The sequence below is a fragment of the Callithrix jacchus genome, chromosome 2, assembly GCF_049354715.1.
Source record: "Callithrix jacchus isolate 240 chromosome 2, calJac240_pri, whole genome shotgun sequence".
Lineage (NCBI taxonomy): Eukaryota > Metazoa > Chordata > Mammalia > Primates > Cebidae > Callithrix > Callithrix jacchus.
Window position 1 is genome coordinate 144,141,192 of NC_133503.1, and position 24,375 is coordinate 144,165,566.

The 24,375-nt window shown below is 36.0% G+C and overlaps 1 protein-coding gene across 4 annotated transcripts in view; it reads left to right on the forward strand.

The window, feature by feature from the left end:
- Positions 1-24,375, forward strand: part of ADAMTS6 (ADAM metallopeptidase with thrombospondin type 1 motif 6) — a 334,404-nt gene that overhangs the window by 129,980 nt on the left and 180,049 nt on the right. For all 4 annotated transcript variants that reach the window (XR_013532291.1, XM_078365433.1, XM_078365434.1 and 1 more), the window contains 2 exons: positions 14,887-14,930; positions 19,648-19,753. Coding sequence is in view for 3 of the 4 variants with exons in the window: in XM_078365433.1 (XP_078221559.1) it covers positions 14,887-14,930; positions 19,648-19,753 (150 nt within the window). In the remaining variant the exon portion in view is untranslated. The remainder of the gene's footprint in view (positions 1-14,886; positions 14,931-19,647; positions 19,754-24,375) is intronic.

Genomic DNA, 24,375 nt, shown 5'->3' on the forward strand with positions numbered 1-24,375 from the left:
CTAACAGATATGAGATGATTTCTCATTGTGATTTTAATTTGCATTTCCTTGATGATTAGTGATGTTGAAAATTCATATGTTTATTGGCCATTATATGCCTTCTTTTGAGAAATGTCTGTTCATGTCAGTTACCTGCTTTTTGTTCTACAGATCAGATTCTTTGTACATTTTTAATTGAGTGATTGGTTTTCTTGATATTGAGTTTTTAATATATTTTGGACAGTAACACCTGATGAGATGTATGGTTTAAAATCTTTTCTTCTAATCTATAGGTAGTCTTATCACTCTATTAATTGCTTCTGGTTTTTTAAATTATTTTTTTCTTTTTCACAGCTTTTTCATTTGATATAATCTCATTTGTCTGTTTTTGCTTTTTTAATTGGTGCTTTTGAAGTCACATTCAGAAAATCACTGTCCAAACCAGTGTTGTGGAGTTTTTCTCCTATGTTTTCTTCTAGTAGTCTTATGGTTGCAGGTCTTATGTTTAAGCCTCTAATCCATTTTGTGTTGATTTTTGTATGTGGTGTGAGTTAAGGATCCAGTCTCATTATTCTGCATGTGGTTATCCAGTTTTCCCAGCACTATTTATTTGAAGAAGCTGTGTTTTCTCCATTACTTGTTCTTGGCACCTTTTCAAAGATCAACTGATCTTTGAAAAAAAGCATGGATTTATTTCTGGGCTTTCTGTTCTGTTCCATTGGGCTGTGTATCTGTTTTTGTGCCCACACTATGCTGTTTTGATTACTATAGCATTGTAGTATATTCTGAAATAAGTAGTGTGACGCCTCCAGCTGTGTTCTTCTTGCTTATGATTGCCATGTCTGTTGTGTTTTATTACACATTTTAGGGTTTTTGTTTTCTGTGAAAAATGTTAGTATTTTTAAAGAAATTACATTTAATCTGTAGATTGATTTGGGTAGTATGGTCATTTTAACAGTATTAATTCTTCTGATTCATGAGCATGGGATAGCTTTCCATTTGTTTGTATTCTCCTCAGTTTCTTTCATCAGTCTTTTGCAGTTTTTCTTGTAGAGGTTTTTTGCCTCCTTGGTTAGATTTACTCCTTTTACTTTATTTGTAGCTATTGCAAATGGTATTGTCTTCTGGATTTTTTTTTCAACTAGTTCATTTATGTATGGAAATATTACTGCTTTTTGTCTATTCATTTAGCATTCTATAACTTTGAATGAATTGAATTTTTATGTCAGATCTAAGAGGTTTTTTGGTAGCATCTTTGGGTTTTCTATATATAAGATTATGTCATCCACAAACAGGGACAACTTAACTTTCTCTTTCCAATATGGATGCCCTTTGTTTCCCTTTCTTGCCTTATTGTCTGGTTAGGACTTCTAGTACTATGTTGAGCAAGAGTTGTGAGAATAGGCATGTTTGTCTTGTTTCAGATCTTAGAGGAAAAACTTTCTTCTTTTCTGTTAAGTACAATGTTGGTTGTGGGTTTGTCACAGATGGCCTTTATTATGTTGAAGTACTTTCCTTCTGATGTGGTTTAGCTGTGTCCCTACCCAAATCTCATGTTGAATTGTAGCTCCCACAATTTTCACATGTTGTGGGAGGGAACCGGTGGGAGGTAATTGAATCATGGGGACAGGTCTTTCCCAAGCTATTCTTGTGATAGTGAAGTACGTCTCAGGAATTCTAATGGTTTCATAAAGGGGAGTTTTTCTACACAAGCTTTATTCTCTTGTCTGCCACCATGTGAAACATGCCTCTCAGCTTCTACCATGATTATGAGGCCTCCCCAGCCACATGAAACTGTGAGTCCATTAAACCTCTTTCTTTTGTAAATTGCCCAGTCTTCGGTATGTCTGTATCAGCAGACTGAAAATAGACTAATACACCTTCCATACCTAATTTATTAAGACTTTTTATCATTAAGCAATGTTAAATTTTATCAGAAGCTTTTTCTGCATCCTTTGAGATGATTACATGGGTGTTGTTCTTCATTCTATTCATGTGATATATGGCATTTCTTTATTTGCATATGTTGAATCATCCTTGCATTCCTGTAATAAATCTCACTTGATCGTGGTATATTATCTTTTTAATGTGCTGTTGTATTTGGTTTGCCAGCATTTTATTGAGAATTTTTGTGTATATATTTATCAGGGTTTTTGGCCTGGAGTTTTATTTTCTTATTGTGTCCTTGTCTGGTTTTAGTATCAGGATTATGGTGGCCTCATAGAATAAGTTAGGAAAGATTTCCCTCTGCTTCACTTTTTTGGAGTAGTTTGAGAAGAATTGGTGTTTATTCTTCTTAGAAGATTTGTTAGAAATTAGTAATGAAGTCATCTGGTCTTGGACTTTCCTTTCTTGGAAGATTTTTTATTATTGATTCAATCTCTTTATTCAGTCTCTTTGTTCAGGTTTTCCATTTCTATTTGGTCAACCTTGGTAAGTTGCATGTATTCAGGAATTTATCCATTTCATCCAGGTTTTCACATTTATTGGAGTATGGTTGTTCATGGTAGTCTCTTACGACCTTTTATATTTGTGTGATATCTGTCGTTACATCACATTTTTTATTTCTGATATTATTTATTTGGATCTTATCTCTTTACTTATTAGTCTAGCAAATGGTTTGTCAGTTTTCTTTCTCTTTTCAAAAAACCACCTTTTTGTTTTATTGATTTTTCATTTTTTTTAGTCTCATTTTCATTTATTGTTGCTGTGATTACATTATCTCTTCTGCAAATTTGGGGTTTGGATTTATCTTATTTTTCTAGTTTCTCGAGATGCATTGTTGTTTGTTTGAAATCATTCTAGTTTTTTGATTTATCCATTTATTGCTACAAGCTTTCTCTTATGTTGTTTTTGCTATGTCCTGTAGGTTTTGGTATGTTGTGTTTCTATTTTTACTTGTTTAAAGGAATTTTCAAATTTCATCCTTAGTTTTTTCCTTCACCCATTGGTCATTCAGGAGGATGTTGTTTAATTTCATACATTTGTATAGTTTTGAATATTCTTGTTATTGATGTCTACTTTTATTTCATTGTGGTCTCATAAAATACTTGATATGATTTAGATTTTTTAAAAAGTTTAGAGAATTGTTTTGTGTCCTAACATATGGTGAATCCTGGAGAATGTTCCATGTGCTGATGAAAAGAATGTGTATTCTGTAGTTGTAGGGAGAAATGATCTGTAAGTGTCTGTTAGGTCCCCTTGGTCTCTGGTGCAGTTTTATGTATGTATTTTTGAGACATGTATGTATTTTTGAGACAGAGTCTTACTCTTGCCCAGGCTAAAGTGTAGTGGCACAATCATAGAAAACTGAAACTTCGAACTCCTGGGTTCAAGCAATCCTCTCACCTCAACCTCCTGAATAGGTAGGACTATAGGCACACATCTGTATCTGATACACCATACCCACCTAATTCTTTGTATGTATTTTTCATAGAAATGTAGTCTTGCTGTTTCCCAGGCTGATCTGGAAATTCCAACCTTGAGTAAATCCTCTCACCTTGGCCTCCCAAAGAGCTGGGATTACAAGCATGAGCCATGACACCCAGCCCTATAGTGCAATTTAAAATTTCCTTGTTTATTTTCTGTCTGGATGATCTGTCCAGTGCTGAGAGTGACATATTATTGGAGCCTATCTCTCTCTTTATATCTAATAATAATTGCTTTATATATCTGGGTGTTCCTGTGTTGGGTACATATATATTTACAATTGTTATATTCTCTTGCTGAATTGATCCCACTTTGTTATTTATTAAATAATATTTTGTCTCTTTTTACAACTTTTAATTTCAAGTTTGTTTTGTCTGTTATAAATAGAGCTACATCTACTCTCTTTTGATTTCTGTTTGCATGGAATACCTGTTTTTATCCCTTCACTTTCAGTCACTATATGTCTTTACAGGTGAGGTATGTTTCTTTTTTTTTAATTTTTAAATTATATTTATATTTATTTTTTATTATACTTCTAGGTTCGGGGGTACATGTGCAGATCACGCAGGATTGTTGCATAGGTACACAAATGGCAATGAGGTTTGCTGCCTCCATCCCCCCATCACCTACATGTGGCATTTCTCCCCCTGTTATCCCTCCCTGACCTCCCCACCCCCCCGGTGTTCCTCTCTTGGCCACCCCCAACAGGCTCCACTGTGTGATGATCCCCTCCCTGCGTCCATGTGTTCTCATTGTTCAACACTCATCTATGAGTGAGAACATGCAGTGTTTGATTTTCTGTTCTTCTGTCAATTTGCTGAGAATGATGGTTTCCAGATTCATTCATTTTTTATGGCTGCATAGTATTCCATGGTGTATATGTGCCACATTTTCCTTTTCCAGTCTATCGTCAATGGGCATATGGATTGGTTCCAGAGCATTGTGATTGTAAACAGGGCTGTAATGAACATACATGTGCATGTGTCTTTATAATAGAATGATTTCTAATCCTTTGGATATATACCCAGTCATGGGATTGCTGGGGCAAATGGAATTTCTATTTCTGGGTCCTTGAGGAATCGCCACACTGTCTTCCACAATGGTTCAACTAATTTACACTCCCACCAACAGTGTAAAAGTGTTCCTATTTCTCCACATCCTCTCCAGCATCTGTTGTCTCCAGAGTTTTAGTGACTGCCATTCTAACTGGCGTGAGATGATATCTAAATGTGGTTTTGATTTGCATGTCTCTAATAATCAGTGATGATGAGCATATTTTCATGTTTGTTAGCTTCATATATGTCTTCATTTGAAAAGTGTTGATATCCTTCTCCCACTTTTGGATGGGTTTGTTTGTTTTTTTTTCTTGTAAATCTGTTTTAGTTATTTGTAGATTCTGGATATTAGCCCTTTGTCAGATAGGTAGATCGCAAAAATTTTTCCCCATTCTGTTGGTTGCTGGTTCACTCTAATGATTGTTTCTTTTGCTGTACAGAAGCTCTGGAGTTTAATTAGATCCCATTTGCCTTATTTTGGCTTTTGTTGCCAATGCTTTTGGTGTTTTAGTCCTTGAAGTCCTTGCTGATGCCTATGTCCTGAATGGTTTTGCCTAGGTTTTCTTCTAGGGTTTTTATGGTGCCAGGTCTTATGTTTAAGTCTTTAATCCATCTGGAGTTAATTTTAGTGTAAAGTGTCAGGAAGGGGTCCAGTTTCTGCTTTCTGCACAGGGCTTGCCAGTTTTCCCAACACCATTTATTAAACAGGGAATCCTTTCCTCATTGCTTGTTTTTGTGAGGTTTGTCAAAGATCAGATGGTTGTAGAAGTGAGGTGTTGCCTCCAAGGCCTCTGTTCTGTTCCATTGCTCTATATCTCTGTTTTGGAACCAGTACCATGCTGTTTTAATTACTGTGGCTTTGTAGTATAGTTTGAAATCAGGTAGCATGTTGCTTCTGGGTTTGTTCTTTTTGCTTAGGATTGTCTTGGCTATGTGGGCTCTCTTTTGGTTCCATATGAAGTTTAAGGTGGTTTTTTCCAGTTCTGTGAAGAAGGTCATGGGAAGCTTGATGGGGATAGCGTTGAATCTATAAATTACTTTGGGCAGTATGGCCATTTTCACGATATTGATTCCTCATAACCATGAGCATGGAATGTTTCTCCATTTGTTTGTGTCCTTTCTTATTTCCTTGAGCAGTGGTTTGTAGTTCTCCTTGAAGAGGTCCTTTACATCCTTTGTTAGTTGTATTCCTAGGTATTTTATTCTCTTTGTAGCAGTTGTGAATGGAAGTTCACTCATGATTTGGCTCTCTGTTAGACTGTTATTGGTGTATAGAAATGCTTGTGATTTCTGCACATTGATTTTGTATCCTGAGACTTTGCTGAAGTTGCTTATCAGTTTAAGGATATTTTGGGCTGAGATGATAGGGTCTTCTGAATTTACAATCATGTCATCTGCAAATAGAGACAATCTGACTTCTTCTTTTTCTAATTGAATACCTTTTATTTTTTTTTCTTGCCTAATTTCTCTGGCTAGAACTTCCAATAGTATATTGAATAGGAGGGGTGACAGAGGGCATCCTTGTCTAGTGCTGGATTTCAAAGGAAATGCTTCCAGTTTTTGCCCATTCAGTATGATATTTGTCGTATCAGTATGATATTTGGCTGTAGGTTTGTCGTAAATAGCTTTTATTTTGAGATATGTTCCTTCAATACCTAGTTTATTGAGAGTTTTTAGCAAAAAGGCGGTTGAATTTTGTCGAAGGCCTTCTCTGCATCAATTGAGATAATCATGTGGTTTTTGTCTTTGGTTCTGTTTATGTGGTGGATTATGTTTATAGACTTGCATGTGTTGAACCAGCCTTGCCTTCCTGGAATGAAGCCTACTTGGTCATGATGGATAAGCTTTTTGATGTGCCAGTATTTTATTGAAGATTTTTGCATCTGTGTTCATCGTGGATATTGGCTTGAAGTTTACTTTTTTTTTTTTTTGAGTCTCTGGTGCGTTTTGGTATCAGGATGATGTTGGTCTCATAAAATGATTTGGGAAGGATTCCCTCTTTTTGTATGGACTTGGAATAGTTTCAGAAGGAGCGGTACCAGCTCCTCTTTGAACATCTGGTAGAATTCAGCTGTAAATCTGTCTGGACCTGGACTTTTTTTGGTTGGTAGGCTATTAATTGCTGCTTCAATTTCAGTCTTTGTTATTGGTCTGTTCAAGGTTTCAACTTCTTCCTGGTTTAGGCTTGGGAGGGTGCAAGTATCCAGGAATTTATCCATTTCTTCCAGTTTTACTGGTTTATGTGCACAGAGTTGTTTGTAGTAATCTCTGATTGTAATTTGTATTTCTGTGGTGTCAGTGGTAATATCCCCTGTATCATTTTCTATTGCATCTATTTGAATCTTCTCCCTTTTCTTTTTTATTAATCTGGCTAGCGGTCTGTCTGTTTTGTTGATCTTTTCAAAAAACACCGGCTCCTGGATTTATTGATTTTTTTTTGAAGGGTTTTTGTGTCTCTATCTCCTTCCGTTCTGCTCTGATCTTAGTTATTTCTTGTCTTCTGCTAGCTTTTGAGTTTTTTTGATCTTGCTCCTCTAGCTCTTTCAACTTTGATGATCAGGTGTTGATTTTAGATCTTTCCTCGCTTCTCCAGTGGGCATTTATTGCTATAAATTTCCCTCTAGACACTGCTTTAAATGTGTCAGAGATTCTGGTACGTTGTGTCTTTGTTCTTGTTGGTTTTGAAGAACATCTTTATTTCTGCCTTCATTTCATTGTTTATCCTGTGAACTTTCGCGAGCCAGTTGTTCAGTTTCTATGAAGTTGTGTGGTTCTGAGTTAGTTTCTTAATTCTGAGTTCTAATTTGATTGCAGTGTGGTCTGAGAGACTGTTTGTTATGATTTCTGTTCTTTTACATTTGCTGAAGAGTGATTTACTTCCAATCATATGGTCAATATTAGAGTAGGTGCCATGCAGTGCTGAGAAAAATGTATATTCTGTGGATTTGGGGTGGAGAGTTCTGTAAATGTCTATTAGGTTTGCTTGTTCCAGGTCTGAGTTCAAGTCCTGGATATCCTTGTTAATTTGCTGTCTCATTGATCTGTCTAATATTGACAGTGGAGTGTTAAAGTCTCCCACTATTATTGTGTGTGAGTCTAAGTCTCTTTGTAAGTCAGAAGAACTTGCTTTATGTTCCTGGGTGCTCTTGTATTTGGTGTGTATATATTTAGAATAGTTAATTTTTTGATCCTTTTTTCCATTATGTAATGCCTGTCTTTTCTCTTTTGACCTTTGTTGGTTTAAAGTCCATTTTATCAGAGACCAGGATTGCAACTCCTGCTTTTTTCTGCTTTCCTTTTTCTTGGTAAATCTTCCTCCATCCCTTTATCTTGAGCCTTTGTGTATCCTTGCATGTGAGATGCGTTTCCCAAAGACAGCACACCGATGGATTTTGACTTTTTATCCAATTTGCCAGTCTGTGTCTTTTGAATTGGGGATTTAGTCCATTAACATTTAAGGTTAATATTGTTATGTTTGAATTTGATCCTGCCATTTTGATGCTAGCTGGATGTTTTGCCTATTAGTTGACACAGTTTCTTCATTGTGTCCATGGTCTTTACCATTTTGTACATTTTTTTGGAGTGACTGGTGCTAGTTGTTTCTTTCTTTGTGTAGTGCTTCCTTCAGGAGCTCTTGTAAGGCAGGCCTGTTGGTGACGAAATCTCTGAGGAATTGCTTGTCCATAAAGGATTTTATTTCTCCTTCACTTATGAAGCTTAGTTTGGCTGGATATGGAATTCAAGGTTGAAAGTTTTTTTCTTTAAGGATGTTGAATATTGGCCCACACTCTCTTCTAGGGTTTCTGCTGAGAGATCCGCTGTGAGTCTGATGGTCTTCCCTTTGTGGGTAACCCGACCTTTCTCTCTCACTGCCCTTAGCATTTTTTTCCTTTATTTCAACCCTGGTGAATCTGACGATTATGTGCCTTGGGGTTGCTCTTCTTGAGGAATATCTTTGTGGTGTTCTTTATGTTTCCTAGAGTTGAATATTGGCCTGCCTTGCTAGGTTTGGGAAGTTCTCCTGGATGATATCCTGAAGAATATTTTCCAGCTTGGATTCACTCTCTTGGTCACATTCAGGTGCATGTATCAAACATAGATTAGGTCTTTTCACATAATCCCATATTTTTTGGAGGCTTTGTTCATTTCTTTTCACTCTTTTTCTCTATTCTTGCCTTCTCATTTTATTTCATTGAGTCGATCTTCAATCTGTGATATCCTTTCTTCTTCTTGGTTGATGTGGGTATTGAAACTTGTATATGCTTCGTGAAGTTCTGGTGCTGTGTTTTTCAGCTCCATCACATTGTTTATATTCTTCTCTACGCTGTTTATTCTAGTTAGCATCTCATCTAACCTTTTTTCAAGGTTCTTAGTTTCTTTGCCTTGGGTTAGCACATCTTCTCTTAGCTCTGAGAAGTCTGTTATCACCCACCTTCTGAAGCCTGTTTCTGTCAATACATCAGATTCATTCACCATCCATCTTTGATCCCTAGCTGGTGAGGAGTTGTGATCCTTCGGAGGAAAGCCATTCTGGTTTTTGGTTTTTTCATCCTTTTGCACTGTTTTCTTCCCATCTTAGTGGCTTTATCTACCTTTGGTCTTTGTAGTTGGTGAATTTCCAATGGGGTCTCTGAGTGAACGTCCTTTTTGTTGATGTTGAAGCTATTTCTTTCTGCTTAGTTTTTCTTCTAACAGACTCCTCTGCTGCAGGACTGCTGGAGGTCCACTCCAGATCCTGCTCATCTGGGGATCACCCATGGGGGCTGCAGAACAGCAAAGGTTGCCACTGGTTTCTTCCTCTCCTATCATCCCAGAAGTATACCCTCCAGATGTCGGCCTGAGCTCTCCTTTATGAAGTGTCTCTTTAGGTATACAGGGGTCAGTGAGTTGCTTGAGGAGACAATCTGTTCCTTATAGGAGTTCAAGTGCTGTGCTGGGAGCTCCACTGTTCCATGCAGAGCTGCTGGGCAGGTACCTTTGGGTCTGCAGCAGCTGAACTCATAACCGCCTCTTTTCTCAGGTGCTCTGTCCTAGGCAGGTCGGCTTTATTTATAAGTTCTTGTCATGCTGCTGCCTTTTTTCATAGATGCCCTGCCCCTCAGGGAGTAGTCTAGTCACAGTCTGCCAGCAGAGGAGTTGCTGAGCTGCCACAGGCTCTGCCCAGCTGCTGTGTGAACTGCCTCAGCAGTGGCGGACTGTCTCAGCAGTGAGAGATGTCCTTCCCCCCACTGAGCTTGACCATCTGGGTCCAGCTGCGCTTGCTGTGACACTCTCAATCCAGAATGTTTCAGATTGCTTGTTTTGTGGGGTTGGTACCCACTGAGCCAGATTGCCTGGCTCCCTGTCTCAGTCCCCTCCCTTTCAGTTAACTTGGCAGCTCTGTCTCCCAGGCATTCCAGGTACTAGTTGAAACAGCCACCCAGACTTGGGTGAGTTTCTGTCCACCCACCCAGCACTGGCAGAAACCACCGCACTGACAACTTGTGGCACTTTTCAACCCATGAATCTCCTGGTTTGTGGGCAGTGAAAACTTGTTTGGAAATGCAGTGGGCACTCACCCTCTGCACTGTTCTTGCTGGGAATTGCACTCTGGAGTTGTTCCTATTCAGTCATCTTGGATCCTCAAGCAGGTGAGGTATGTTTCTTGCAGGCAATATATATATTGGGTCTTTTATTTTTTTAAATCTATTTAGCCAGTCTAATCTTTTCAATGGGGGATTTAATCCATTTACATTCAAGGTTTCTATTAATAGCGACTTATTACTGTCATTTTCTTGATCATTTTCCAGTTATTTTGTTTATCATTTGCTCCTTCCATCTTCTCTTATTGTTGACTTTTGCCCTTGGGTGGTTTTCTGTAGTGTTGAGGTTTGATTCCTTTCTTTATTCTTTGTATATTTGCTTGACCAGAGAGTTTTATAATTCCACGTGTTTTCATAATAGTGGTTATTATTTTTTGATTTCTAGATGTGAGACTCCTCTGAGCATGTTTTGTAAGGCCAGGCTAGTGGTAATAAAGTTCCTCAGTTTTTCCTAGTCTGTGAAAGATTTCTGAAGGATAGCTTTGCTGGGCATAATATTCTTTCGTGGCTTTTTTTTTTTCTTTCAGTGCTTTAAACATACCATCTTATTCTCTCCTGGCCTAAAAGGTTTCTGCTGAGAAATTAGCTGTTAGTCTAATGGTGATTTGTGTATATAAGACTTGACACTTTTTTTTTGTTGCTTTTAAAATTCTTTGCTTTGACTTTTGACAATTTGACTATATGTGCCTTGGAGAGGACTGTTTGGAGTGAATCCATTCAGAGTTATTCAAGCTTTCTGGACTCTCTCCCAAGACTTTGGAAGTCTATCTCTCTCCCAAATCTTTGGATGTTTTCTGTTATTATTTAATAAAATATGATTTCCTCACTTTTTTCCTTTTCTTCCCCTCTGGAAGCTCGTAATACAAACTTTTGTTAACTTACTGGTGTCCCATAAATGCTGTAGGCTTTTTTCATTCTTTTTTCTTTCTTTTCTTTGTCTTCCTGTGTTATTTCAAAAGACCTGTCTTCCTGTTTGGAAGCTCTTTCTTCTGCCTGGTCTAGTCTGTTGTTGAAAGTCTTGATTGCAGTTATTTCCTTCATTTAATTCTTCTATTCTAGTATTTATCTTTTCTTCTCTTTTTATTTGACATTTATCTCTATTGAATTTATCAATTAAATCTTTAATTGTTCTAATTTCATTGAGTTGTCTATATTATATCTCACTTTCCTTAAGATTATGTTTTTGCATTTTTTTAGCATTTCATATATTTCCTTATAATTTGGTTTCTGTTACTGAAGAATTATTGTGTTTCTTTGGGGGTGACATTTTTTTCCTTTTTTTTTAATGATTGATGTGTTCCCATATTTATTTCTACGCAGCTGGTAGAAAAGCTACCTCTTCTAATTTTATGGAGTAGGTTTCATAGGAAAAGATTAATCCATATAAGTGAGTCATGGGGTGTCAGTTTGGTGGGGTCTGTTGGCCTTGGTTCTAGGTAGACACAGTAGTATTTTCTGTGTGTAGTTTCTTCATCTGTAATTCACACTAGTGGTATTTGTGAATTTCTCAGTGACCTAGGCTAAGAGAGTTTGTTTTGATGGTGGCATAGCTTTGCCAGGGGTGGGCTTGCTGGGCTATTTCTCATGTCAGAAATGTGTGCATATGGTGGGTTGGCTAGCTTGTAGTCTAACTTACTAGGGTTAGGGTCATCTAACCCTATTACTCTGATTGGAAACACAGACATGCAGTTACTTAGACAGCCTTGCAGTGTGCTAGCCAAGATTGGCTTGGAGGGCTATTTCTCAGGTCCAGGATATGAGTGCACAACTGCTTGGCTGGCATGGGGACATATCTGCCAGGGTTGGCCCACAGGGCTGTTTCTTAGGCCTGTGACACAGGCATAAGGATGCTCAGTTGGCCTGGTGGCATGTCTGCTGGGCAGACTACAGGCTGTTTCTCTTGCCTTGGACACAGCTGCATAGTTCCTTGGTTATCCTAGGGGCCAGGGGTGGCCCACATGGCTATTTCTTAGGCCTGGGATGTGGTCACATGACTTCTTTTTTGTTTTTTTTTGAGACGGAGTCTTACTCTGTCACCAGGCTGGAGTGCAGTGCCGCAATCTCGGCTCACTGCAACCTCCGCCTGGGTTCAAGCGATCCTTCCGCCTCAGCCTCCCGAGTAGCTGGGACCACAGGTGCATGCCACCATGCCCGGCTAATTTTTGTATTTTTAGTAGAGACGGGGTTTCACCATGGCCAGGATAGTCTTGATCTCTTGACATCATTATCCGCCTGCCTTGGCCTCCCAAAGTGCTGGGATTACAGGCATGAGCCACCGTGCCCGGCTGGTCACATGACTTCTTGGCTGGCCTGGGTGTATGTCTGCTGCAGGTAGTCCAGGGGGGTTTATGTCTTGCTCTGGGCTCAAGCACACAGCTGCTTTGCCAGCTGGGAGGGTGTGTCTTTCAGGGGAAGCCCATGGGCTGCTTCTCAGGCTTGGGATTCAGGCACAGGGCTGCTTGGCTGGCCTGGGGTCATGTCTGCTGGTGGTGGAAGATAATGCTATATTTTGGAGATCTTAAAGTGTAATTTAATCATGTGTTTTCGTCAGTTTCTTCTGATAGCCATGCCCTAGGCAAAAGTGACTAGGAGATTAAAAAGTTGAAAGTATTCATAACAGAAAAGTATACCAATGTTACAGTCTCAACCAAATTCTCTATTTTTAATCTTGCTCAATTGTCCAACCTTATGAATTTAGGGTAAAAGGATGGCAACCTGTGCATTCATCTACTCACCCAAAAGTGGAACCCTGATTTCCCTAAAGTACTGGGCTTTATGTAGATTCCCTTTGACTGTCTTTCTTAATTCTTTTTCATCTGACCTAAAGCCTTTATTATAATTTAACGAAAAAAAAAACCCAAAAAATTACCCTAGTGATAAGGTACTGTTTTTTTTATCCAATTTCAGAATAAAGAACATTTTCCAATTTTATTTCATCTTTTATTTTAGTTCTTAGCATTCCAGTGTACTTCTTAGCCTAGTCTGAAGTTAGGATCACAGGCCTAAGTTTGGGGGCTCCTACCACCTGTGGGTTGGTAAGTATTTAGTAGTGACAAACTTTTGTAAAGGATGCTGAGAATAAGCAGTGGGAATTCCTTTTCCTCAATCTCTTCTTTCTTCAATTTGTATTACTACAAGAAAAGTCCTAAAAGTATACCAGTTATATCTTTGGGATAAAGCAAGACTTCTTGTATTATTGTTCTTTGTAATTTTTCCTGAAGAGGCCAGGATCTGGAGGAAAACAGGGCAAAGCCACAGTATGGCAGAGAAGAGTTGATGGGATATAGAGTGAATGTGATGCAAAATAAAAACGAGAAAGTTAGGTAAAAGAAAGAAAGGCAGAGTGAAGTTAGTGAAGATATTATCACAGCATACAGTTAAAATGATATTTAAAGATAAGATGGGAGAAGACTGAGAGTTATGGCTTAAGCATAGTAAAGCTTGAATTACATGCTTTCTCAAGATTCTTTATATTTGTAAGAAATATGGGACTGACAGCACAGAGAATAGTTTGTGTTTATCATCAGAGACAGGCATAGCTGAAAGACTTTCTGATTAAATATTCGTTATACAAAAATGTATATATGTGTGTATATTCTCCCTACTCTTCCACCTCTCCCTTGGATACGCAGTGTTATCCTTCCAGATTCATCTCTGTGTATAAACTCAATTTGTATATATACTCATACTTTGAAAAAATTCTTTCCTACTATACAAACTTTTCTAAGTTGCTTTTGTCTATAAGAAGAGCAAGTCTGGTTTGGCATTCAATGTTTCAGCCTCTCTGAAATTCTCATAGTTCTTTAGATATGCCATACACTTTCTAGACTTTGTTCCTTTGACTATTCTGTTCTCTGCTTTTACTTTTTTTTTTTTTTTCGAGACAGAGTCTCGCTCTGTCGCCCAGGCTGGAGTGCAGTGGCGCGATCTTGGCTCACTGTAGCCTCTGCCTCATGCATTCAAGTGATTCTCCTGACTCAGCCGCTTGAGTAGCTGGGATTACAGGCACACACCACCACGCCCAGCTAATTTTTTGTATTTTTAGTAGAGACAGAGTTTCACCATGCTGGCCAGGCTGGTCTCAAACTCCTGACCTCGTGATCCACCCACCTCAGCCTCCCAAAGTGCTGGGATTACAGGCATGAGCCACCATGCCTGACCTACTTTTCTTTTTTTATCTGCCACAATCTTTAAGACCTGTTTTAGATGTATATCCTGTATGAATCTCTTTCCTAGTTTTCAATGTATATTCACTCTTTTTTGTCTCTATATTTTGTATATAAGTAGGTTATGGCACAAGTGATAATCCCAAAGTGCTGGGATTACAGGCATGAGCCACCGCTCCCGGCCTCTTATTCTTTAACAAGAACCTGTGCTAGAGTTAAAGCAATTCCAAATAGTGCCTGTAGCTCAGAAGTATAAAATACAGTCTGTGGCTACAATAAAACCATATTTCCACAGGTTCAAAGGAGACTGAAAATAAGGTGCCACCTATTTGCTTTTTGCAGAAGTAGTAGCAATCTGCAGATAAGCTACTCCAGCTTCAAAACAGCATGGTAGATGGTTTTATGGAACTTGGGATTACAAAAATCCACTTTAACCTTTCTGTCTAACTGGCAGGTGTTCTGCTGGCTTGCAGCCAGAGGCTGTGAATATAGTACTGCCTGTTGTGTCCCTCAGCACTGTGGCGTGCCGAAAATGCCGACACTCCAGCTAACTGCTCATAATGGCATTGATTGTGGTCTGACATCAGAGCTCCAGGAGAGAGATGTAATGAATATAGAAAAATATTTTACAAATTTGACCAGATTACAAATTTTGTCTCTTTTTTTCCTCCATAGATACGATATCTGCACTTATAAAAATAAGCCCTGTGGAACACTGGGTAAGTTGTTTTGTTTTGTTTTTTAAATAAAGGTTGAATGGTTCAGATTGTCTTTTTGAACCAATGACTTTAATTGTTAGTATTAATTTGGCCATTTTTCATTTTGTGCTTCTGAAATCCCTATAACCTGCCTTCATGAACATGTCATTTACTAGGAAACAAGTATTTATTGCTATCATAAATATTATATAAATGTCACTGGCTTTTTTGACAACTGGAATGATGATTAAGATTAATAGAATATGATTCAAAATCATTAAGGAATTATAAATTGAAGTTATCACTCATTTTCATATAATCCATCTCTGTAATGTATTTTCTAAAAATACCAAAACTGTGAGAGCAAATGAAAGCAGTCAACATTTTGAACTTTTAGGCTAGGAAAGGAAAGGAAAAAAAAGAACAATAACAACTAGGGATATGTAATGAGGAAGCATCAAGAACAATACTTCTTTTGGTACAGTTTTGTGGAAAAAGTATAGCCCCCATAAATTAAGATATTATTGGAAATTTCTACTACCCAAACAACAACAAAAAATAATCTTATAAAATATTATAGCAACAGGTGAAGAGAGAGGACAGGATTATCTTTCTTGTGCTCCCTAAGGATCATTTGTCTTTTTTAAAGCATTTCTGTAATCTGGAATTTTAAAAAATTACACCCTGTTATAGAGCATAATTTCATAGTTAACTGCAAATACAAATGGGCAAAAAGGGTGGCTCTCCAGTAGTCTAAATTTTTAAGCAACTAGAGTTATTTTAAAGGGCAGAAGCTTTTTTTCTACCATAATTTTTTTAATGTCATAGAGACTTTTTACAGACTCAGAAGTTAAACAACTGAAGGTGAATTCTCTAGTTTCTCTATGACAAGTCTCAATTTTCTTATCTGTAAAAGGATACTTATGAAATTGATTCCTATGCACCTCATAATCATTTTGGGAAGATCAAAATAAAGTAGATGTAGGAGGAAAAGTGTTTTCTAACTTCCTGGAAGTTCAGTGAAACATCTCTTCAGAAACTAAAACTTCTCTTGATAATTTTACCTGACTTCCCAGGCTTCTTCTACCCATTTCCCTTAGGATTTATGGCTGAAGAAGAAATCTCAATTAGCCAATGCTGAGTATTAATTATGGAGAAGCTTGCTAGTTAAAAAGCATAATGCAGACAGAGCTCTCTTTGCTGAGCAAGTTCACATCAAAATGATTTACTTTGCAGTGTTTAAAGCTAACAAGACGATCATAATCCAACAGAGGGGATGCTGAACTGGGAACTAACAACTGGCTTTGACAGTTTCAGTGCATTAACTTTTACAGTGTATTTAAGCTCTTTGTCCCTCAATTTTCTTATCTATAATATAGGAGTAATGTTTGCCCTTATGCTGCATGGACATTGTTAAAATCATTTAAGGAAAAAATTGTAGATGTATTTAGTAAAGAAGTAGTAACAAAATGAACTGGTATTATTTAATGTAGAAATTGCCTATACTTTTGAACTTGTCCCCCCATATTTACTGTACACAGATTCTCTAAGTGTTTATTAAGTGTTCAATCAATTTTAGTTATAATAGATACTAGACCTCAAATCGGGTGCACATATTAGTTAGAGCTAGCATTTTTCTAGTGTATTTATATTTGAAGAAATGGTTCTATATATATGTATTTCTCTCTCTCTAAATATATATATCCTCTATGTATACATATATAAAAATTTATTTAATTATATATATTCTGAGAGAGAAATACACACATATTTTGTATATATGTGTTATCACTAGCATTTATAACCCCGTGAAGCAGAAATCAACTCCCTCCCCAACTCCTGCCCCTCTTGCATAAAACAATAGGAAAAGCAAACAATTTACTGTATATATGTGTGTATTTCTCTCTCTCTCTCTCTATATATATATATATACACATCCACTCTCTACATATATATATGTATAAATTTATATAATTATATATATTCTGCTTTTTGAAGGTAGATTATTTCCATTGAGATATGCTCTTCGTTGTATTAGGTTGGTTAAAAGTAATTTGCGGTTTTCACCATTACTTTTAAAATTACTTTTGCACCAATCTAATCAGATAAGTAAGACCACTGCCTAATAGTTTTGTTGTCATTATTGGCAAAGATTTTAGGTATTTTCCTATTCTACTATTCATTTTGTGTTTTTAAAAATAATGTGTTCTAACCTTGATAGTTTTTTAGTTTATAGAACCAGTACAATAATAAGTACGTGCCAATGCACTTTCAAGCTCAATATAAGTTATTTTTCAAATTATAGACTTGTATATGGTTTTTATACTACTTCTTATAGTGAAAACTGAATGAGCTGCATATATATGTATGTATATATATATACACACATACACATCTTAACTTCATCTGTGGAAAATATATTATCGGTACAGAATTGACTAAATTACTTTTGAAGTTGTATTCTAGTCACTATCATATTGGTTTTTATACTGATTTTTCCAGAGTCTCTTGCTTAATAATTCTGATGACCAATTGTAACATGGCTAAGTAGGTTTAAGGGTGCAAACTGTGGCCATCAAGCTGAGGAAATCTAAATGACCCAAATAGTAATCAAACAGCTATTAACAGAATCACACATAAGAACTCTGACAGTCTCAATTTTATAGGGATACAGAAAATTGTGGGGGGATGTGAAAATACATTAGCATTTAAAATACTTTCATTTTAGTTAAGATTTGGCTTTATATTTTAATAAGTAGTAATTTCCCAAGTATATTCTTTCTTAAGTTGTTGTTTTAGCGGAGATAACAATTTTATATAAGATGGCAGAAATAAATCTGTGCTTGTAAATACACCTTGAGGGGTCCTTGAGAATTCTCAATTGAAAATACAGCCACATGGCACATACCAAAATACAACACAACAAAACTCAAAAGCTAGCCCATGGAATAATAAATGTTGGGAAATGTAAGAAACATTAATTTAATAATAATTAATCTTAGTAATTATGCTTTTCTTAAAAAAAAAAACAGCATACATTTCATAAAGCTCAAAACAGAAACAGTATTCAGAGTGGCTTTGTTCTTCCAGTATAATAGGCCACTTTGAACCAAATAACTTGAAGCCAGATAATATACTGCAACATTTTTTTTTCAAGATTTCAGGTATTTTTCTATTCTACTTCTCATTTTATTTTTCTCAAAATAAAGGTAAAGTTCACTGTATGTGTCTCTCTTTCAGTGGAGATTGGAAATCACATTCATTAAAATATTTTTGCTATTTAAACAGATATTAAGTATAACAAAAAATTGACTGAAACAAAAAAAATAAGTTTTCCTGCTCCACTTCTTACATGCTCTTTTTCAGGTCCCAATACCTCTAGTGATTAGAAAGGCAGCTCAGTAGCATTGATAACTCTGTGAGGCAGAAATCAACTCCCTCCCTAACTCCTGACCCTCTCGCATAAAACAGTAGGAAAAGCAAACAATCTGTTAGCAAATCCAGCACTAATCTCATCTCTGTTTCAATGTAGCTGTTATGTTAATACTTATATTAGAAAGCACAGGGAAACACAACTTCTGGAGCTTTCCTGTCAGCAAAAACATGGATTGAATAGCATTTATTGTTTCTAATTAGTACATCTGGGAAATTATACCTAACACAGAACATTGCTTATTGCATTTAATAAATATTCATTGAATTGAATTGAAATCACTTTTGGTGGGAAAGTGGGTGATGATAGTAGACTACTAACCATAAAAAATGTTTTTCCTGCTTCCCCTTCAACTTCTTCTAAATAACTTTTTGTTTCTATGAGCGTGAAGTATGAGTTGGCATCTGTTTCCTTATAAGAGATGACATTTTTGCTTTTGCACAAAAATTCTTTTTTCTAAGCACTGTTTTAAAGTTCTGTAGTATTTCACATAGCATAATATTCATTTGAAAGTAAATATTAAAACTTTTGCATACTAAAATCCCCAAGGGAGAATACCTTGAATAACATAACATTTCACTGGAATCAGCGAATTAACACCATAATATTTGCTTTATTAGTAAAACTCTAATGCATTGTATTGTAATGAAGTAGGGGATAGGCGAGAGGAAAAATGACATTGAATGTGTGAATGACTTTCCTCCTATTAAAATACTCAAAGAAACTGTTGCATCACTGTCAGGATTAGTTTCAGAAGATTTAAAAAAAATGCAAAAACCTCCCATCTTTAACAGTTCTCCTTTACCTATTTTGAATAATTCATTTTATTTTAAATAAAAATATCACTTAAAAAATCATTTGGGATTCCCCCTTTTTTGGTAACTAGAAAGTTGCTTGTATATTTTTATGAACCCACTAAACTTAAACAGATCTCTTTAGAAAAATAATGTGGATATATTTTGCTTTCTACAGCCTGAAGAATGTTAAAATAGAAATGCTTTCTTGAATTCCCTCTTCTGGCTCAAGTTACTAGGTGGTCCCAAGTTACCAGAAGTAAAATTTATAAATCTAACCCCTAGTCTAGACATTTTCCAGCACTGACTGCAGTTCAAAAAATATTAATGTCTAGCCGGCAAAGTGAAATTCCCCCCAGTGATTTTGCAAATGACTAGAAAGTTAACCTTTTGCCAACAGCTCCTTCTGTGCATGGAGGTTATTAAAAAGAATCCAGGCATTTATAAGTATGGGCTTTTAAAGACTGAAACACCTTGGCTTGACCCTTTATGTCTCTTTCTGTTTATTCAGGCTTGGCCTCTGTGGCTGGAATGTGTGAGCCTGAAAGGAGCTGCAGCATTAATGAAGACATTGGCCTGGGTTCAGCTTTTACCATTGCACACGAGATTGGTCACAAGTGAGTGAGTTTAAGAAAATCAAAATAAATTTTAGAACTCCACTCTTGAGCAACTTATAACTACTGTGTGGAAAGGCTGTGCTCAACCTTGTTTTACTGGCTTTTTGTCTGATTCCAAGAGAGGATGTTATTATTTTCGGTATTGCTATAAGTCATCTTAAGAACTGGAAACTTGTTAGATAATCTTTGTTATTCAATGAATAGTATCCTCAGTGGTGAATGGACCACATTTAAGTTTTTTTCAGTCTCCCCAATACCTGTTTTCTTACAAAGTCCAGTTGTTTAAATGATCTTTCTTTTCCTCAAGTGACAATAACATATATATTTTAAAATTATTGATACAGCTACCATAAAAGGTACTTTTAGTTTTCATTCTTCATACAGCTATCAGCATCCCTTTTCTAGGCATAAAGTTTGTGCAGACATTGTTATGTAACTTGTATTTTCAGGTGCATTTGTATGTCATTGAAAAAAAAACTGTAAGAAGTACACGATACCATCCTCCTTTCTTTCTAGGAGGACCTGAAGGTTTTAATATTTGTTTTAAATGAAGCTGTGCCAAAGGAAAAACTATCTTATGCAACCTGCCCCCCACACATGGCAATGAATACCTTTTTAAAATTTTAAACAACAGGCAATAGTAATATGAAAGCCTGCTCATGTGGAGGGAAAGAAGTTTGATAACACTTTTTTAAAAAATTTCAACATTTATGTTCCTAAGATAAGAGATGACTTGCCTCAATTGGTTAATTTCTAAACTGATTCTGTTGCTCTCATAAAGGTAAAAAGTAAGCAAAAGAGCTTCCAATTTACTAATAGGAATTTTTTTTAGCAGGAAAACTCTTTTCTTTTAAAACAGAAACTGTTAACATTTAGCAAATGATTAATTATATCTGCTAACAAAAAAATGAAAGAAAACTTTAAAAGGTTAGTCAAACATTTTTAGCTAAACCAAGTAGCTTACTTGCAAGAACTCCTGACATTTGTATAATTTAAGTTTTATAATCTGCTTTTTTGGTGGTGACATAGATGGGGGAAAAAGAACAAATAAAAATGAATGTTTATTATATACTTGCCACAGAAGTAATTCCTGAGGTAAAACTGTTGTTCAGCTTTTTTGTTGTTGTTGAAGTGGAGAGTAAAATTGGATCAGTCAGCTGCATTATTTTAAAATTGCAATCAAATTTTCCCAGACTGATAGAAATTTTGGTGTAAATTTGAATGAACAGCAAGTTTCAAAACTGGCTTGATTCAGACGCAGGAAAAGTCAGTATTACACTCTTAATGAAGTTTTAAAATATTGGTATTCTACTTTGCATTGTAATAAACAGCGGGTGAATAAAAGGAAAAAGCCCTCTTAACCAAGCAGTTTATCTTTAATTCACTTAAAAGTCTGGCTAATTAATGACTGTCATAATCTTATGCAATCAAACTGAATTTAATAGGTTCTGTTAGAGTCAGTTAAATTGGAAGGTTAGGAAAAGTAACATACAGTGAGTGAATACTGTGTATATGAAAAGCACTATTATCTCATGTAGTCACAAGTTAGTCAGTGTCAATACACACAGTTCATGTTCCATTCTTGTATGTATGTACTTAAATAGCTGAGGTGAGGATTTATCTTTAAGATTTAAGAGATTTAGAAGGGACAACCATCCAAACTATCTACATACTGTTTTTTTCAATATGTCAAATTATTATTTGGTCAGTTAGGGAAAATTTGTTTCATAGATGAAGATCCATTTACTTACTTTTAAGATCTTAGGGTTTAGCCTTCAGGAACTTAGCAGGTCAACTCTGGCACAATTCATCATTAAAATGCTGTGGTCTCTCTTCTTCCTGAATCAAAGCAGTAGCTATAGTAAATATATCAAATATGTTTCCAGATGAAGTATACTGATTTTTTGTGACTTGTATCCTTTAGGAGAATGGATGTTATGGGATGTGATGATATTGGCAGATTCATTACAGTGAAGAATATTTGACCATAAATTACTGAGAGGAGCCCCCACTAGGTTGTGTGAATATTTTCTCCCTTTCTTTAAATTGTTTAGAATATGGTTTTGTACCCAGTGTATACTTGTATAGGGATATAATATCTATTTTAAATAGCTGTGAGATAACATTTTCTTTGGCTAAGCCCTAGTGACCACTTTTATTTCTCTCCATCCTTTTGTGAAAACAAGAAATTAGTTTCCTTGTCAAATGAAAAGTTGAGGTTTATACTATATATAAATGGCATGTCTAGGTTTAATGTAGGCTGTAAGCCAAAAGCACCCAATGAAACCTTACAGGAAAGAATGCTCTTTGAAAGATTATAAAAATTAATTATGTAGTTGCCATAGATTTTATAAGTTGAAAAGTCTATGATATCAAAGAGGGGTAGCCAGAATTTAGCCAGGCATGTAGTATATTGAGAAAGCTATCTAGTGTATCTAAACTGTACAAAAACAAATAATCTTAACAAGAGGTCTTAAAAATACTCATTTTGGGGTTATTAATGCATATTGAAGTATGTGAGACTGAAGTAACAGGATGTCCAGGATTTTCTTTTAAAAGAAAGGAAAAAAACAAAGAGAAAACAAGATAGCAGCATCTTGAATTTTGTTATCTGGATGATGTGTTTATGGCAGTTCATTATGCCACTGTTTCTACTATTGTGTATGTCTGATTTTTTTCCACAAAATGAGTTACAAGATGATACATTGTTTACATGTGGCTTAACTCATTTATTAATCATGACTGAGTGAACTTTAATACTGAGAGAATTTTTTAAAGTAATACAATTTGTAGCCAGGTGCTGTGGCTCATGCCTGTAATCCCAGCGCTTTGAGAGGCCAAGGTGGAGGATTGCTTGAGCCCAGGCATTGGAGACCAGGCTGGACAACATGGCCAAACCCTGTTTCTACAAAATATACCAAAATTAGCCAGGTGTGGTGGCATGCACCTGTAGTCCCAGCTACTCGAGAGGCTGAGGTGGTAGCATAACTGAGCCCAGAAGAAGAATGTATTGGTCTTGCTTTAAGAAGTAAATAATCAGTATTTTGTCTTAACCATAGGAATTCTCTCTGTAGATTGCTTAGGAGATGAGTTTTAATGTTAGTTTCATAAAATGAATTAGGAAATATTTTATTTTCTAGACTAGTTTGCTTTCCCCTAAGTACATATTAAAACATTATTTAGATATAATTTGCATACATTTAAAATGCATCCATTCTGTTTATGGTTCAGTGAGTTTTGGCAAAGGTATATAACCATGTCCTACCACCACAATTAAGCTATGAACATTTCCATTACCTGAAAAAGTCCCCCTTACAGTTAATTTCTGCCCTCATTCCCCGCCGCTGTCCCCAGACAACCATGGGTCTCCTTTCCATCATTATAGATTAGACTTGCTTTTCTATAGTTTCATTTAAGTGGAATTACTCAGTGGGTACTCTTTTATGTCTAGGTTCTTTCCCTGAGCATAAGGTTTTTGGATACTCATTAAGTTGTTGTGTGTTTCAGCAGTTCACTTGTTTTTCTGAATAGTATTCCATATCACATAGTACTTTTTGGGTTGTTTTCAGTTTTGTGCCATTATGAATAGAACTGCTGTGCACATCTGTTCACAGCTATTTGTACTGACGTATGCTTTCATTTCTCTTGGGTGATAGTATTGGTAGCATAGTGTTAGTTTAATGATGTTGGTGATGGTGAGCATCTTTTCATGTGCTTCATATACATCATTCAAATATCTTCTTTCAACTGTCCAAATCCTTTTCCCACTTTAAAATAATGGGTTGTTTTCCTCTTATTGAGTTATATTATGGATAAAAGTCTTTATTATATTTCCATGTATATATACATATACATTTATGTATGTGTATATATATATACTATATATATGTAAATATAAAGACATAGGACATATTTATTCATAATATATAACATAAAACATATATAGTTTTTATATATGTATATATGACATAGTCTTTCCTCTTCTGTTGCTTCCTGTTTACTTTTTAAATTGTGTTTCCTTATGAAAAGCAGAAATTTAAAATTTTGATGAAGTCTAACTTAAAATTTTTCTTCTGTGATTTGTGCTTTTTGTGTCCTAAGAAAGCTTTGTGTATTTCAAGATTGTGAAGATATTTTCCTGTAGAAGATTTATACTTCAGCTTTTACATTTAGATCTATGATCCATTTCAAGTTATTTTTTATATATAGTAGCAGATATAGGTTGAGGTTCATCTTTTTTTCAGGTGAATATCGAGTAACTTCAGCATAATTTGCTTTAAAAAGTTGGTTGCTTTGTAGTTCTCTTTTAATGCCTTTGTCTAGTTTTGATATCAGAATAAAGTTTGTCTTATAAAATAGGTTAAGTCACAGCCAACATTATACTGAATGGGCTAAAGCTAGAAGCATTCTCCATGAAAACTGGCATAAGACAAAGGTACCCTCTCTCACTACTTCTGTTCAACATAGTGTTGGAAGTTCTGGCCAGGGCAATCAGGCAAGAGAAAGAAATAAAGGGCATTTGAATAGGAAGAGAGGAAGTCGGACTATTCCTCTTTGCAGATGTCATGATCCTATATTCAGAAAACCCCATTATCTCAGCCCAAAAGTTTCTTAAGCTAATA